At 38.8% G+C, this 15149-nt stretch overlaps 4 protein-coding genes across 5 annotated transcripts; 3 read left to right on the top strand and 1 right to left on the bottom strand.

Annotated features, from left to right (window-relative positions):
• The first annotated feature begins 4601 nt into the window (after nt 1-4601).
• LOC121774841 (probable inactive receptor-like protein kinase At3g56050) lies at nt 4602-7831 on the top strand. Its single transcript, XM_042171707.1, has 9 exons — nt 4602-4975; nt 5055-5193; nt 5279-5350; nt 5437-5580; nt 5670-5807; nt 5982-6475; nt 6584-6774; nt 6861-6993; nt 7068-7831. The coding sequence occupies exons 1-9, from the start codon at nt 4873-4875 to the stop codon at nt 7622-7624; spliced, it is 1971 nt and encodes a 656-aa protein (XP_042027641.1). The 5' UTR covers nt 4602-4872; the 3' UTR covers nt 7625-7831.
• Nucleotides 7832-8306: 475 nt separating this feature from the next.
• Nucleotides 8307-11054, top strand: LOC121774565 (probable inactive receptor-like protein kinase At3g56050). The gene is given in 7 exon segments (XM_042171414.1): nt 8307-8320; nt 9238-9411; nt 9488-9561; nt 9915-10105; nt 10192-10324; nt 10399-10892; nt 10894-11054. Coding segments are annotated over 7 exon segments (1143 nt in total). The 3' UTR covers nt 10957-11054.
• A 58-nt stretch (nt 11055-11112) lies between these two features.
• LOC121773798 lies at nt 11113-14910 on the bottom strand. Of its 2 annotated transcripts, none has more exons than XM_042170713.1 (6): nt 14746-14910; nt 14495-14639; nt 14136-14293; nt 13775-13859; nt 12352-13701; nt 11113-11763 (listed from the first exon to the last, which is right to left on the bottom strand). In XM_042170713.1, the coding sequence occupies exons 1-5, from the start codon at nt 14850-14852 to the stop codon at nt 12358-12360; spliced, it is 1839 nt and encodes a 612-aa protein (XP_042026647.1). In that variant the 5' UTR covers nt 14853-14910; the 3' UTR covers nt 11113-11763; nt 12352-12357. The 2 variants fall into 2 exon arrangements, with proteins under 2 accessions (XP_042026647.1, XP_042026648.1); XM_042170714.1 differs by having other exon boundaries at nt 12352-13689.
• On the top strand, nt 11552-12094 carry LOC121774564 (non-classical arabinogalactan protein 30-like). The gene has a single exon (XM_042171413.1). The coding sequence runs from the start codon at nt 11552-11554 to the stop codon at nt 12092-12094; it is 543 nt and encodes a 180-aa protein (XP_042027347.1).
• Nucleotides 14911-15149: the final 239 nt, after the last annotated feature.

Below are 15149 nucleotides of genomic sequence, written 5' to 3'. Positions count from 1 at the left end.
ATTTTATTTACATGGGAGAGGCACAGCACCCTGCTGTGCATTCGAGCACAGCAGGGGATCCTATCCCGAGAATTGTATGGTAAAGTAAGAGAGATGAAGAATGGTAATTAAAGTAGTTTTAGTGGATATGAGGACCTATATTATTAAATTGATATAAATTTTTTAAAATCACATATTTTTATGGGACATAAGTAAATGAAAAGTGTACATATTTTAATGGAACTGAGGAAAGAAGTAAAAAATTGTCTTTGGGCTTGGGGATAATACAACAGATGTTTTTATCTTCGTTAGTTTATTTTGTTTTTCGATCTTTCTTTATTAGTAAAATGAAAAAATGAAAAGGGTTTAGTACTAGTAGTTAATTGCTTGGGGATATTACGAAAGATGTTTTTTATATTCGTTAACTTATTTAATTTTTCGATTTCTTTTATTAGTAAAATGAAAAGAGATGATATATATTACACATAAGATAAAAGGATTTAGGCTATCTTACATGAAATACGGGTTTAATAACTACATGAATCGGTTTTACTACTGATGTCAAGAGATAGCTATCTGTATAATGATAAGGAATTTATGAATAATTGAGAAGAGATGTGTTGTGGTGGTCGTTACGTTATTGATATCGAGAAAGATAGATATTCATGCAATACAAAGATAAGATATGCATGAATTCTTGGGAAGAGATGTGTTGATGGTCGCTTGGATCGGGGGATCATGTGAGCCGATCGAAAGTTGGATCTTTAATCTTTTTTGTTTCTTGATCAATGCAAAATATTTTGTAAGGTATTTGTTCGTCACTTACTCACTTAATATGGATATAGCAAGAATTTATGTCTGCAATACTACAATTATCTGTTCAATCATTAGAATGTTCAACGTATTTGGCTGATTTTAGTATGGAAGAAGGGGCTTTGGAGGCAACAATTCTTAGCTTGATTTAGATTCTACTCCATCCGTCCGTTACTAGAAATTTTGAGAAATGTTAAGAAAAATAGGTGAAAAAAAGTTAGTGAAACTATATTAGTTTTAAATGGAAGGTGAGTGAAATGAGTTAGTGGAATGTGAGACTCTATTACCATTTATGGTAAAAGTAAACCGAGACTTCTATTCGCGGATGGACTAAAATGGAAAAACGAGACTCCTATTTGCGGACGGAGGGAGTATATCCCATTGTTTCAATACTTATGAATCGTAAAGTGTAAAATGTTTTCCAAGCTTATTACTTACTTTAATTTTAATGTTTCTCCACTAAATGGAACAATTTTAGTACTCTTATTTCTTTATTTACAAAATTATGATAAATTTGGTCTCGAAATAGTAACCTGAATTCGTCACTAATTATGGGATTGAATAAAGATTGTATTAATAAAAAAAAGAGATAGACTTCTGTGAGCGAGCACTCACATGGGCACATAAGGGTGTCCACTATGGTTAGCCGCGGTTTGGGGCGGTCCCGGGGCGAATTATAGTGGAGTTGGCGTCCGCCCCCGGGACGGACAAGGAAATGGGGGCGGTAGGCTGCGGACGGGCCTTCGCCTCCTCCTTGGCGGACGCGGCGAATAGGTGGGGCGACTATAGTGGCGTAGTGTCCGCCGCGCCGGTGGACGCCCATTTTTTTTTAATTTAATTTAATTCACCTGTAAATACACTCCATTCCATTCATTATTTTCACACCATTCCGACTCTTCATCACTAAAAATTTCTCTCACTAGACTTTGTGGTCAGAAATAGACAATTTGTGGAGAGACACGTGGAATGCTCTGATTCAATAGTGTGAAGACCTTAGTGATTTGTACTAGATTAAATTTTCGTTGTATAATTTTTCATGTACTTTAATACAACGAAAATTTAGTGTTTAATTTTAATTTCTTCACGTATAGTCATCGTCTTCTAATTACGTATAGTCCGATAAATTTATTCATAATTACTTGAAACATTTATACAATGAAAATTGATTATAAAATTTGTGGGCTATTGAAGGTGTCCACCATAGTGGCGGAAACAAAATTTTAGGGTTATGGACAAAAAAACTAGGGCTATGAATAAAAACTGTGGCGGAGCTATTGGAGTGTCCGCCTTTTAGTGGCCGCCTTTTAGTGGCCACTCTAACATTTGACTCTGAATCTGACCCAGGTAGGAGACCACAGTGAGGAAGGAGAATATTTTTTGTGTCTCGTTAAAAATAAAATATTATTTTTTATTTATTTAACTAAAAATGACATATTTTCTAAAATAAAAATAACATCAATATTATCTTTATTTTTTTCCTCTCACTTATTTTATTTTCTTTTTATTTAGGTCATAAAACAGCACAAGTGGGATGAAGCTAATAATAAACTTTTTTAGTAAAATGTTTCAAAAAAATATTTGAATTCACTTTCCATAAAAGGGTTATGGAGGAGATATTAAAAGAGGAGTTATAGTTGGCCCAAAACCATTAATACTAGTTGTAAATGGATGGGCTCTCAACCTCATAATAATGTCCCCACCACCATAGCATAGACTTGTCCATGCTTTCTTGTTTCTTACTAGTAAACCATCATACATCCATTTTATTTGAAATATTTCATTAATTCAATCCACGTCACTCTTACTTTTATTATTCAAAATAATATACCATCACATGCTACACCATCATAGCCAGCCACACATCCAAGAATTACAAGTTTTTGCTACCTAACATAATTTATTGGGAAATACATTCATCTAACTTGATAAATACGTAGGGGATATTTTTCTAAATTTCTCCCCACAAATACATGTGATAAGTTGAGAAAATAAAGCTCAAATATAACAAGAGGTCAAAATTTCGACGTTATTACACTATTAATTAGGGTTGACAATTTTTGACACGACACGATAACACGACACTAATCGGCACGAAATTAATGGATTTGAGTCAGAGCTTATTGGGTTCGTGTCCTTATCGGGTCGACCCATTAAGGACACGAAAATTTCGTGCCGTGTTCGTGTCGGATTCGTGTTATCCGTTAACAATACGTGTTCGTGTCGGGTTCGTGTTATCCGTTAACAAATAATATTTTAATATTATTAATTCTTATTATTTTCATTTTTCAGTATTTATTAAATTGACTCTCATAGTCTCATATGGTCATATCTCATTTAAATATTTAATCACTTTCCAATACATGTTGTTATCGTGTCGTGTTGACCCGAAGTGGTTCGTGTCGTGTTCGTGTCGTGTTCGGGTCTGAGGGTAGCGGGTCGTGTTCGTGTTCGTGTTTGAGGTTTTCTTAACAGGTCGTGTTCGTGTTTGTTGTTATCGTGTTCGTGTCGTTATCGTGTCGACACGATAACGACCCGAGACGCACGATTTGCCACCCCTACTATTAATGTCAATTTTAGATCAAATTTTGATTATTAACAATAGTATAAAGTTCAAGTTTAGAATTCAGTTGACAGCTGGTTTTTCGTCATTATTATAAATTGAATTATGTGACAAAATGATACAATGTCGTTTTATATATGTCCTTTTAAGAAATACTATATCGGAAAGAGGGGGGAAAGGAAAAACAATGCAGGTCTAAATTTATCGTGCAATTGTATTTATTGACGTCGAAATGTCACACGAATATTCAAGTTTGAATAATATATCAATTGAAGTTCAGATTTAAATCAGCTAAGTTACCGAATGAAATTTTCATTAAAGTAAATTATATACTCCCTCCCCTTCGTCCCAACTCAAGTGATTGATTTCTTTTTTACCGTTGTTTTATAAAGATGATAATAAGTAATTAAAATAGAGAGAAAGTAAAGTAAAAGAGGAAATGATATAGAAGAGAATCGTTTACCTTTTCTCCACTTCAACTATTTATTATTATTTTCTCAAACACGTACCGAAAAATAGTCAATCACTTAAGATTAGACGGAAACATGCCAATTCAAAATTTATAATATAAGAAATATGGACATTAATTATGATGTTTGATTTGGCATACTAATAAAAACATACCAATTCAAATTTTATAAAATAAGAAATATGCACATAATTAAAATGTTTGATTTGGCTCACTAACATTTTTTATGAATAGAAATCAATGCGTCCAACGCAAGAAATGGAGGAATAAACAAACAAAATCAAGCGGTGCCGAAATATAAAATTATAAATTATGATAAATTAAGAATGTAAGTTAGTAAGTAATTAAATTATTAGTATTTGTTTTGATAATACTAAGTAAAAGAATGCATATTTGAAAAGTCACGGCCGGCACATCACCTGAGAAAAGTCCTCTCTCAATTTGCAAAATCCCTCCCCCAAATCAGAAGCATTCTCATGCATAAATCTCCCCATAAAAAAGCCTCCTTTTTTGAGATTCTTCGAATAAAATTCTGCTGTATTTATTTTAAGAGTCAAACCATAAAAAAGGTCCTTTCTTGATCAGTTTTTTGCTGTTAAATTAAGGCAGCTTGATTACGCGTTTTCATCTTTGGATGGGGATCCCCTGCTGTGGTGGGAGCACAGCAGGGGCTGCTGCCCTCACACAACCAAATTTTTTAATAATAAATTTATATTATAAAAAAAAAAAAATTTTAATATAAAAAATTTGTTTGGGTGAGGGCTGCTGTGCTCCCACCACAGCAGGGGATCCCATCCCTTCATCTTTGGGTATTTCTTTACTACACAGTCACATTCGAGTACTCTTTTGCAGACCCTTATCCCTTTTGCTTCCAATTCACTTATCTATCAATTGTTTTTTCAAGTTGCTTGTTTTTGTATTTGTCTGCTCGACTGAGTCAACCAGGTTAGGTGGTTGAACTATTCTCAAGAAACTGATTCTATTCCCATTTTGGAGCTTGGGTTTATCATTTGGTTTCCTTTCTTGGCTGAGAGAATTGGTTTCTGATGAAATGAAAGTGTTTTGGAGATCTAAAAATCTGTTCTTGGCTGCATTTGCTTTATGCTGCCTTTTTCTCCTCAATTTCAGTTTTTGCTGCTCTCTCAATCATGAAGGTATGCTTTTTTTTTTTTGGTTAGAAATGAAATTTTGGAAGGGGAAAAATGAAGTGGGGTAACTCTCTTGATTGAATAGGTGTGGCTTTGCTGAAATTTAAAGAAGAAATTGTGAGTGATCCACATGGAGCTTTGTCAAATTGGATTGATGAAATTGGATTGGAGAATCCTTGTTCTTGGTCTGGTGTTGGCTGCTCAAAGGGATATGTTGTTGATTTGTGAGTGATTTTTATGGTCAATTGATTAATTTGTTGTTTGATTTAGTTGGATTTTGGGAATTCTTGATGTTTAGTTTGCTTGCAGAAACCTCAAAGATCTTTGTTTGAGAGGTACTTTGTCTCCTCATATTGGGATCCTAAGTCACTTGAAATCTCTGTAAGATTGTGTTGAAACAGTTCAAATTCATTCCCAATTTTGTAGCTTGTTTGCAGTTTGATTTACTTTGAGTTGTTTGTTTGAAGAATTCTGCGAAACAACTCGTTTTCGGGTGGGATCCCTGAAGAAATCACACACATAAAAGGATTGGAGGTGTTGGATGTTGGATATAACAACTTCAGTGGGAAGCTCCCTTGTAGTCTAGGCAACAATTTTTCGATGACACTTCTGTACGTTGGACTAAACCGAAGCATGCTCGTTTCCTTATGTAGAACGCGTTTTTCTGTGTCTGATGAATAGAAATCTTGTTGTGATGCAGTTTGCTCGACAATAATGAGAGTATTAGTGACATAAGTCCTGAGGTTTACGAGCTTCAGAAGCTATCCGAAGCTCAAGTGGAGGAGGGCTTGCTGTCGAGATCCAACGAGGCAGCTTGTGAAAGCTTACTTACGCCATGGTATGCATAATCTGTTTAGATCCTGAATAAGCATGATTCTTGAATGGTAGCTTGTTCGTTCGTCTATGTTTCTGATGAGTCGTTGAGGTTGATGCGTTATACTCTAACGTTATTATAATTGTAGTCTTTGTTTTATCCTTCCTTTTCAAGTTGATGAATCCATTACCTCCACAGGACTTCCTGGGAAAAACGAGACGTTGGAGAACGAAAATTGTTGCAAGAAACCCCGACTAGGAGACAACAGCCCTTCAGGTTCCGTATTCCACCTACCCCTGCCCGAGAATTCCTACCACCAACAACTCCGGATCCAGATTTATCTCCACCACCAATTTCAACTCCGGCTCCTGATCCTCCGACTCCTATACCTGCTCCTTCCGTGCCCCAGTCTCCCTCGCCTGTGCAGTCACCGCCTTCCTCTTCCTCTGCCCCTCTTGCTAACAATAACTCTCAAACAATATTTCCAGAAGCAGAGAATCGAACGAGCCTAGCAGCACCAGCTAAAAGTGATGGAAGGAATCACACACTTGTATTGGTTGCATCCATTGGTGGTTCTCTATTGCTTTTGCTTTTAGTTATTGGCGTCGTCTTCTATCAATATGGTAAAGTTTCGACGGTCAAGCCATGGGCTACGGGGCTAAGTGGACAGCTGCAGAGAGTATTTGTAACCGGTACCTCTACGCTATGAATCTCTTTTAAATTTATGTTTTATTGCTATGCATAGCAAGGCATGGAGGTTCGAGTCGAGTCACTAAATATTCGGTTGCTTGGTGTCTCAGGTGTTCCCAAGCTCAAGAGATCCGAACTCGAGGCTGCTTGTGAGGACTTTAGCAACGTGATTGGTTCAGCTTCGATTTGTACTTTCTATAAGGGCACGTTGTCAAGTGGAGTTGAGATAGCAGTCGCTTCCGTTGCCATGTCATCTGCGAAGGACTGGTCTAGCAATCTCGAAAGCCAGTTCAGGAAGAAGGTACGTTTTATGCCGATTTTAGAGTAACGAGATTCAGTCGTTGATGGTTTTTCTTGGCGCCAACGCCCTTTTCGTGTGCGTTTCAGATTGACTCGCTATCGAAAGTGAATCACAAGAACTTCGTCAGCCTACTCGGTTTCTGTGAGGAGCAGGCGCCCTTCACGAGAATGATGGTTTTCGAGTATGCTCCCAACGGGACTCTGTTCGAGCACATTCACAGTAAGCGCTCGACTCCTCTTGCTTCATATCTCTATGAGTTGAATCTATTAGTCATTCCTCCACCTACATTGCAGTAAAAGAAGCCGAACACTTGGACTGGACAACGCGACTGAGAATCGCGATGGGAATCGCGTACTGCCTCAAGCATATGCACCAATTAACACCTCCATTAGCCCACAAAAGCCTGACTTCCTCGTGTATCTGTCTAACCGAAGACTACGCTGCCAAAGTGTCGGACATCGCCTTCTGGGATGAGGGCGCTGCAGCAGCAGAGAGGCAAACGGATCCACAGAGCAACGTCTACAGCTTTGGCGTGATACTGTTTGAGATGATCACGGGCAGGCTCCCGTACACCGCGGGTAGTGACACTCTCGAAGACTGGGCGTCGGACTACCTCAGGGGAATGCAACCGCTGAGGGAGATGGTAGACCCGACTCTGGGAACGTATCGGGAAGATCAGGTCGAAGAGATCGGTGAGGTGATCAGGTGGTGCGCGGATGAGAGGCCGTCCATGAAAGAGGTGTGTACGAGGCTGAGAGTGATCACCGGGATAGGGCCGGACGGGGCCATCCCGAAACTGTCGCCGCTCTGGTGGGCCGAGCTTGAGATTCTGTCGACTGAGGCCAACTAAGGTGGAGGTGGAATTGAAAGAGGCATTGTTTGTTATGTTTATTGCCTGTTGTGGGAAGCTTCTTGCTTCCTCTTGGTGTAAATTCAAGTGCTATGTAGTAAGGTGGTTAATATATTTATATATAAATATGTTTTTTTTAATTTTTTGGTGAAGATGTGAATTGAGGTTTGCCAAGCTATTAAAGTATGAATCTAAGTAATTAAGTTACTTTGATCTCATTATACTCATGTGAGTCATGTCTAACCAATTTAGTCCACTTCCAATTTTTGACATATTAAAAAAAATGTATTTATGTTAGTAATAAATACTTGAGCTTTCTCGAACCACAAAAAGTGCTACTCCCTTCGTCCCGGCTAAAATCACACATTTCTTGGCTGACACTACAGTTTAGGAGTTATTGATTAATGTGTTTAATTGAAGAGATAAAGAGTGGGTGTAAATGTTAAAATAGAGAGAAAGAAAAATAAATATTTTAATAGGAGTGAGAAAAAGTAGTTGGGTGTATTAATTCAATAAAGAGAGAGTTTCTAAAAAAGGAAATGTGTCATCTTATTTGGCACAAACTAAAAAGGAAAACGTGTCATCTTAAGTGGGACGGAGGGAGTATTAGAGTACGTTCATATACGAGCTGGTTTGATCTAGCCCACTAGCCGAAGGCTAATACTTTTTGGGTCAGGTCAGGATGGTTAAGCTCAGGTCTATTGGTAAAGGAATTCATTGGGGGACAACTTTATTTTCGTTAGAGCATCCCCATCCATGCTCTTGCCAAGAGCACGGATGTGGGCCCAGACCCACCTTTATTTATTTTTAATTCCATGCTCTTCCGCAATAGCGCAACACTCACATCCATGCTATTCAGCAAGATCATGCTCTTACACTATTCAAGGGTCCCATTCAAAATACCCAAAATAATATTATAAATTAAAAAAAATTAAAAATTACATAATTGATGAATCTTGTTGCTTCCTAATTGAAGACACAAGCACATATGCTTATATATATAGGCTACAAAATTGAGATTGCAACCATAACTATAAACCTATCTATCTTAAGTAAAACATTGATATTTGATGAGAAAGATCGACTGATATCACTACTATTTGATGTAAAAAAAAAAACAGTCGAAAAACGGCTATATTTTTGGGAATCCGAATTTTTTAATTTTATTTTTGAATTATTTTCAATTTTTTATGAATTAAAAAAAGAAAACGGAATAAAAACACGCTCAATCACACATGGGGCGATTGGGCATCACCGCCCAATGGAACGCTGCCACGTTGTCCTGCTCTTCGGCAAGAGCGCAGCGGCGAGCACAGCCGTGCTTTTGCCGACGGCAAGGACAATGCTCTTGCCCAGAGCACCGTTGGAGATGCTCTAAAAGTCAATATTCATACTTGAACTGTGCATTATATATGTCATCCATACAACATAACTTTCATTTGTTACTACTTGAATATTCAACCTCTTATTGATGTTACTATTCTAGTTTCATATGACGAGGGAGTTATAATATTCACTAAATTCAGTAAAATAAAACCAAACAAGACTTGGGGAATAATATTTAAATATATGAAAAGTCAAAGCCAATTATTTTAATATTAATTTCTGAGAAGAAGGCTAGCAATTTCATCTGAATCAAATTGTGGCAACTGGGACTTTGAGGTGAAAGATGGCGTATTCGTTGCCTCGGTGACAGCTGTGGTGAAGAGAGAGCAGATCTGGCAACTCTGTCATCAAAACTCCTCCTTCTCCTCTATTGCTTCTGATTTTACAGACGTAACTCTCAGGTAATATCAAGTCAACTTTGTAAGTCTCTGGTTTTTCAGATAACATATCTGACTCTTATTTCACTTAATCTTTCAGTTTTTCAAGTCTCAGATCTGTTTCCTCACCATCTCCTCAACATCCACTTCTAATAAACGACTTTATCATCCAAGGTTAATTTGTGATTATATATTTAGTTGTTGATTGATTGATGCATAGATATAGTCTACAACTATTACATGTATGGAAGTTTTGTTAGTAGAAACATACAGAAATCCGTTTTGAAATGTTATTAAGTAAATTATTGTAATTATAATGACTAAGACTAAAGTGTTTCCTAAATCAAATTTAGGAAACATCTTCGTTATAAGCTTCAAACCGTGTCTTTAACATCTTAATACTCTGATATGCCCCAAGGTTTTGTTGGCATTCATGGTTAGTCACAAATTAGCTTGCTGTATACATATTGCATACTTTTTTAAATTTCGAGCCGAGTCACTAAATATTCCGTTGCTTGGTGTCTCAGGTGTCCGAAAGCTCAAGAGATCCGAACTCGAGGCTGCTTGTGAAGACTTTACCAACGTGATTGGTTCAGCTTCGAATTGTACTTTATATAAGGGCACGTTGTTGAGAGGAGTTGAGATAGCAGTCACTTCCGTTGCCATGTCATCTGAGAAGGACTGGTCTAGCAATCTCGAAAGCCAGTTCAGAAAGAGGGTATGTTTTATGTCGATTTTAGAGTAACGAGATTTAGTCGTTGATGGTTTTTCTTGGCGCCAACGCCCTTTTCGTGTGCGTTTCAGATTGACTCGCTATCGAAAGTGAATCACAAGAACTTCGTCAGCCTACTCGGTTTCTGTGAGGAGCAGGCGCCCTTCACGAGAATGATGGTTTTCGAGTATGCTCCCAACGGGACTCTGTTCGAGCACATTCACAGTAAGCGCTCGACTCCTCTTGCTTCATATCTCTATGAGTTGAATCTATTAGTCATTCCTCCACCTACATTGCAGTAAAAGAAGCCGAACACTTGGACTGGACAACGCGACTGAGAATCGCGATGGGAATCGCGTACTGCCTCGAGCATATGCACCAATTAACACCTCCATTAGCCCACAAAAGCCTGACCTCCTCGTGTATCTGTCTAACCGAAGACTACGCTGCCAAAGTGTCGGACATCGCCTTCTGGGATGAGGGCGCTGCAGCAGCAGAGAGGCAAACGGATCCACAGAGCAACGTCTACAGCTTTGGCGTGATACTGTTTGAGATGATCACGGGCAGGCTCCCGTACACCGCGGGTAGTGACACTCTCGAAGACTGGGCGTCGGACTACCTCAGGAGAACGCAACCGCTGAGGGAAATGGTTGACCCGACTTTGGGAACGTATTGGGAAGATCAGGTCGAAGAGATCGGTGAGGTGATCAGGTGGTGCGCGGATGAGAGGCCATCCATGAAAGAGGTGTGCACGAGGCTGAGAGTGATCACCGGGATAGGGCCGGACGAGGCCCGTCCCGAAACTGTCGCCCCTGTGGTGGGAGGAGCTTGAGATTCTGTCGACTGAGGCCAACTAAGGTGGAGATGGAATTGTAACAGAAAAATGAGACATATTGATTTTCTTTATTGTATATAACTTTTGATTTCAATTATTGTTAGGTATATTCATTGTTAATTGAATCCCCTATGTTCAACCACAAAATTGACAAAACAAAAACGATCACACAATGAGGTTTAAAAGCTCTCAATTAATTATAAGTACCAACTTCAAATAATTATCTAAATCTAACTTCTAAACTAATGCAAAAAATTAGAAGTACAAATTTTCTACCAACAACAAGATTACATTAGATCTAATTTGCAACAAGGCCTAAAATTTGGATAAAATCTGCAACGAAAGTTCCTAGCAGAATGTTTTCATCACTCAATATTATGATATGAAATACCAAACAAAATGAAGTCAGTTAAACTGAACACACAAATTATATATGAAGGTGGCTGTCACGTTGTCAACAATGTGAACCCCAAACCATCCAAATAAATCGTTTTAGTTGTTTCCACGTTTGCTCAAATTCAAACCCCACAACCCAACTATAAACACCAGCAACAATCTCAGCATTTCACAACACAAAATCTTGGGAAACAGTCCTCCTACCTCGTATCGTCTCAACGATGGCAAACCGTCGACACCTTGCCATGCTTCCTCTCCTCTTCCTCACCCTGCTCCCGCTCTTGACGAATGCCTACGAGACAACCCCAAAACCAGCAGCGAAGGTGACCGATGTGGTGGTGGAAGGCCTCGTCTACTGCCAAAGCTGTGAGAACTACGGGTCGTGGCACCTGAACGGAGCTAAGCCTATTAAAGCGGCCACCATCGGCGTCATCTGCAAGGATCACAGAAACCGAATAAGCTACTACAAGGCGTTTAATACTGATAAAAATGGTTACTTCTACGCGGAGCTTAAGGGATTCAAGATGAGCCACTCTTTCTTGGATCATCCCCTGCATTCATGCAAAGTAAAACTGGTGTCTTCTCCTCTCAAAACCTGCAATCTTCTCACTAATGTCAATTATGGACTCAACGGTGCTCCACTTCGCTATGAAGACAAGAGGATCATCGGAAGTAACTACGAGGCAGTGATATACGCTGCGGGTCCACTGGCTTTCCGCCCGAATAATTGTGTTCAAAAGGAGGAACCCGATGTTAATTATTAGATCCCCCAAGCCCTGATTAAGCTCAATTTCCATTTTTCCCTATGTTGTTTATCAATCATTGAAAACATTCTATATGCAAGCTAAATTATTAATGAAGTATACTAAGCAGCTTCTTGATTTTTGAATCATTTTTAACTACTTCCCCACACCTTTTTAAGGAGCATCGGAACACATGAGAGGAACTACTTCACATGTATATGAAGTAAACTATAACAAATTATCAGAATGTGAAAAAGGGGACTAAAAATCTCACTTACCGGCTTTTAAAAATCCATTGGCATTGCAAACAATTTGTTTATTTCATCCATTGCCTCTTTGGTGCACACAGTTTGTTCAAACAAATCACTGTCGTTTCTTGTAGACGAACTTGGCAAGGAGCTCTCTTGTTGGTTATCTTCTTCATCATCAGGAAGGATTAGAAACCCAGAATAATTGTTCATATCTTCTGGCATTTTGTTTCGGCTCTGATCAGGGTTACATTTCGAAGCAATAGGTTTTCGAAAGAAACCACTAGCAGGATCAGGCTTTGTATCTTCTGGTTCATCATCATCATCAGGAAGTATGAGAAACCCTCCATTATGGTCTTTCACTTCAGGTGATTCGACGTGTTTCCTTGGCCTTCTTTTCCTTGTGAACTCAATTGGCTTTCCGAACATGCTATTGATATCTTGCATAGCCTCCTTCAGATTAATGGTGGGGTCTACAAGGCCATGGTGCCAAGCATTCTCGACCTCCGGTTCATCAGAAATGGTTGAACCTACAAATCTATAAACTGCTGTATCCTCCCGGATTGGCCTCCTAAGATTCGGGTCCTTAAATGCTGAAGGGTGATCATTTGGTCTAGCAAACACAGTAGCATGGCTAATAGATATGTCAACAGGATTAGTATCTCGAGCTGGTATACCTTTCCCATTTGCTATCTCTTTAACATCAACAGTTTCCTCGCCATCCACATATATTTCAAATGATTCGCCCAGAGGCTGATTAGTGTCAGGTGGTGTGAGTTGGGGCAGCGATCGAACCTCTGGAGAGTTCTGCTTCGACTCTAAGCTTTCATCACTGAAAACACTAAATCCATTCTCTGCATTGTTACCAATACTAGACTTGTTTCTTCTTGACCTGCCCGAGATTGAGGGTTCTAACGGCTCCTGGAACATGGTATTAATGGCATTCATGGCCTCTTTTGTATTAATCGTAGGTTCAATAAGACCATGATGGCGTGCATCTTCTGCGTTGGATTTCCCAACAATCGCAGTATCTACAAACCTAACCACAACCGTGTCATCACTACAGAGCCTTTTGTTTTCATCTTGTCCCTCAACTCCGGAGTCACTTAGAACTACCTTTCTATAAAGTTCTTCATCAAGCCCTCCATTATTACTGATAGAATTTAATTCTTTTACGAGCATTTCATTCCGGGAGCTTTGGAGCGACACCTTATTTCCAGTATTTGCAAACTTAGTAGCTTCTGTCCCTAGCAAATGATCTTTACACCGCATATCTGTAGGCTGACCATCCATTTTGTGCAATTTCTCTTTGCAACTTCCAACATCATTGTGGTTCAATCTTCCCTTGCTTGTTTTCCCTCCCTGTAGCTGCACTATGAGCTGGCGTGGTTTAATATACGAACCTGGACAATGATGGAAAAGTAGCTATAAAAAAAGCGATGAACAGAAAAACCTGAACTCTCTTATTCTTTGCTCGCTCCTGCCGATGGAGAAATTGATCGTATGACTTTTGCAACTCATCAGCAGGCTCTGCAAGGCTGTACAAGCATAGACGATTTAAAACTTCAGCAAAGCAATAATAAATGCAACCACACTTCTGCATCATTCATATGTTTTAAAAGCAACACACAACTCCTGCTAAATCTAAGCTGGAATTTGAGATCATAAGCACAACCATCACATGGTTTTAAAACTCAATCAAAATTCCAAAAGCAAACTGAATCGAGATGAATGAACGGTCTATTAGAGAGCTCAGAACAAAAGATTTCTCCATGAAAGTTGCTATAACACTACTAACTAAAAAAGCTTCTCACTTCTGCACTCCGAGATGATAAATCTTCTCAGCTGCATCAAACTTCTTCAGCTTCTCATAATAGAGAGCATACGCTTGGTAAAACACCGACTTTTTCAGCCCAATCCGATTCGTCTCCATTGTTTTCAACACCGCTCTCGGTTCCTCCACAAAATCCATCTACACCACAAGACATACAAAAAATCATTAAAAAGCAAAAAAACCCCAAATTTAATCCAATCAATCACCACTATTAGTACTGAGGGTTTTCAAAACCCTAAATTAACCAATGAGCTCATACCCACACAATGAGCTCAAAGCTCCCCAAACACAAAATCAAACTAAACGTTAACCAGAAACATCAGATAAAGTAATAGGTACCAATTGCAGCCAAACGCGGAGGTATCGCATATCGTTGGAGTAACAGCGGTCGGTCATGAAAGTTTCGGCGCATTTCTGGAGAAATCGAGGGAGTTTCTCTTTCAGGAGCTGAGGCGGCAGCTTCTCCTTGAGCTTCTTTATCCCGCTGCTCGGATCAATTAACGGAGAAGAGTGAATCACAATCAAATTGAAGCAAATGCAAGTACAGCAAATGGAGAAAATGTGGAGTGGTCATAAAGTGAGATTGTTACCGAAGCCATGGGAGCAGAGGATCCGCCCCATTGTAGGCTTTGATGTCGGAGATCAGCGAAGGGAAGAGGTTATCGGAAGGAGATTTAGCGCTGCTCGTCTCCGACATCTTCTTGCTTGGTGGATTTGAATTGGCGCACAATACAGATTTAGCAGAAATTGGGGGGTTTTTTGTGTATACAAATTTTGAATTCGTTCGAGCGGTTCAATTCAACCAATAGCATAATTTTATTAATTTCATTTGTTATTTTATAAATTTATTTATCAATTTTATTCCTAATCTTTAGTTGTATTCATATTATCTTAGTTTTTCTAAACATCACTATACCCCAATCTTTATCATTATATTAATTTAATCAATCATTTTCATATAATTATTTTACAAAATTAAAATATTAATCTTATT

Source organism: Salvia splendens, chromosome 17 (genome assembly GCF_004379255.2).
Source record: "Salvia splendens isolate huo1 chromosome 17, SspV2, whole genome shotgun sequence".
Classification (NCBI taxonomy): Eukaryota; Viridiplantae; Streptophyta; class Magnoliopsida; order Lamiales; family Lamiaceae; genus Salvia; species Salvia splendens.
This window is presented reverse-complemented; position numbering and strand designations above follow the sequence as displayed.

Bases quoted from the DNA above. Each gene is read 5' to 3' on its own strand.
- LOC121774841 (XM_042171707.1), top strand. From the start codon at position 4,873: ATGAAAGTGTTTTGGAGATCTAAAAATCTGTTCTTGGCTGCATTTGCT. The intron at 6,476-6,583 runs GTACCTCTACGC...TTGGTGTCTCAG, and splicing joins GCAGAGAGTATTTGTAACCG to GTGTTCCCAAGCTCAAGAGA. The intron at 6,775-6,860 runs GTACGTTTTATG...TGTGCGTTTCAG, and splicing joins AAAGCCAGTTCAGGAAGAAG to ATTGACTCGCTATCGAAAGT.
- LOC121774564 (XM_042171413.1), top strand. From the start codon at position 11,552: ATGGCAAACCGTCGACACCTTGCCATGCTTCCTCTCCTCTTCCTCACC.
- LOC121773798 (XM_042170713.1), bottom strand. From the start codon at position 14,852: ATGTCGGAGACGAGCAGCGCTAAATCTCCTTCCGATAACCTCTTCCCT. The intron at 14,294-14,494 runs GTACCTATTACT...CTTGTGGTGTAG, and splicing joins TCCGCGTTTGGCTGCAATTG to ATGGATTTTGTGGAGGAACC. The intron at 13,860-14,135 runs GTGAGAAGCTTT...ATGCTTGTACAG, and splicing joins TATCATCTCGGAGTGCAGAA to CCTTGCAGAGCCTGCTGATG.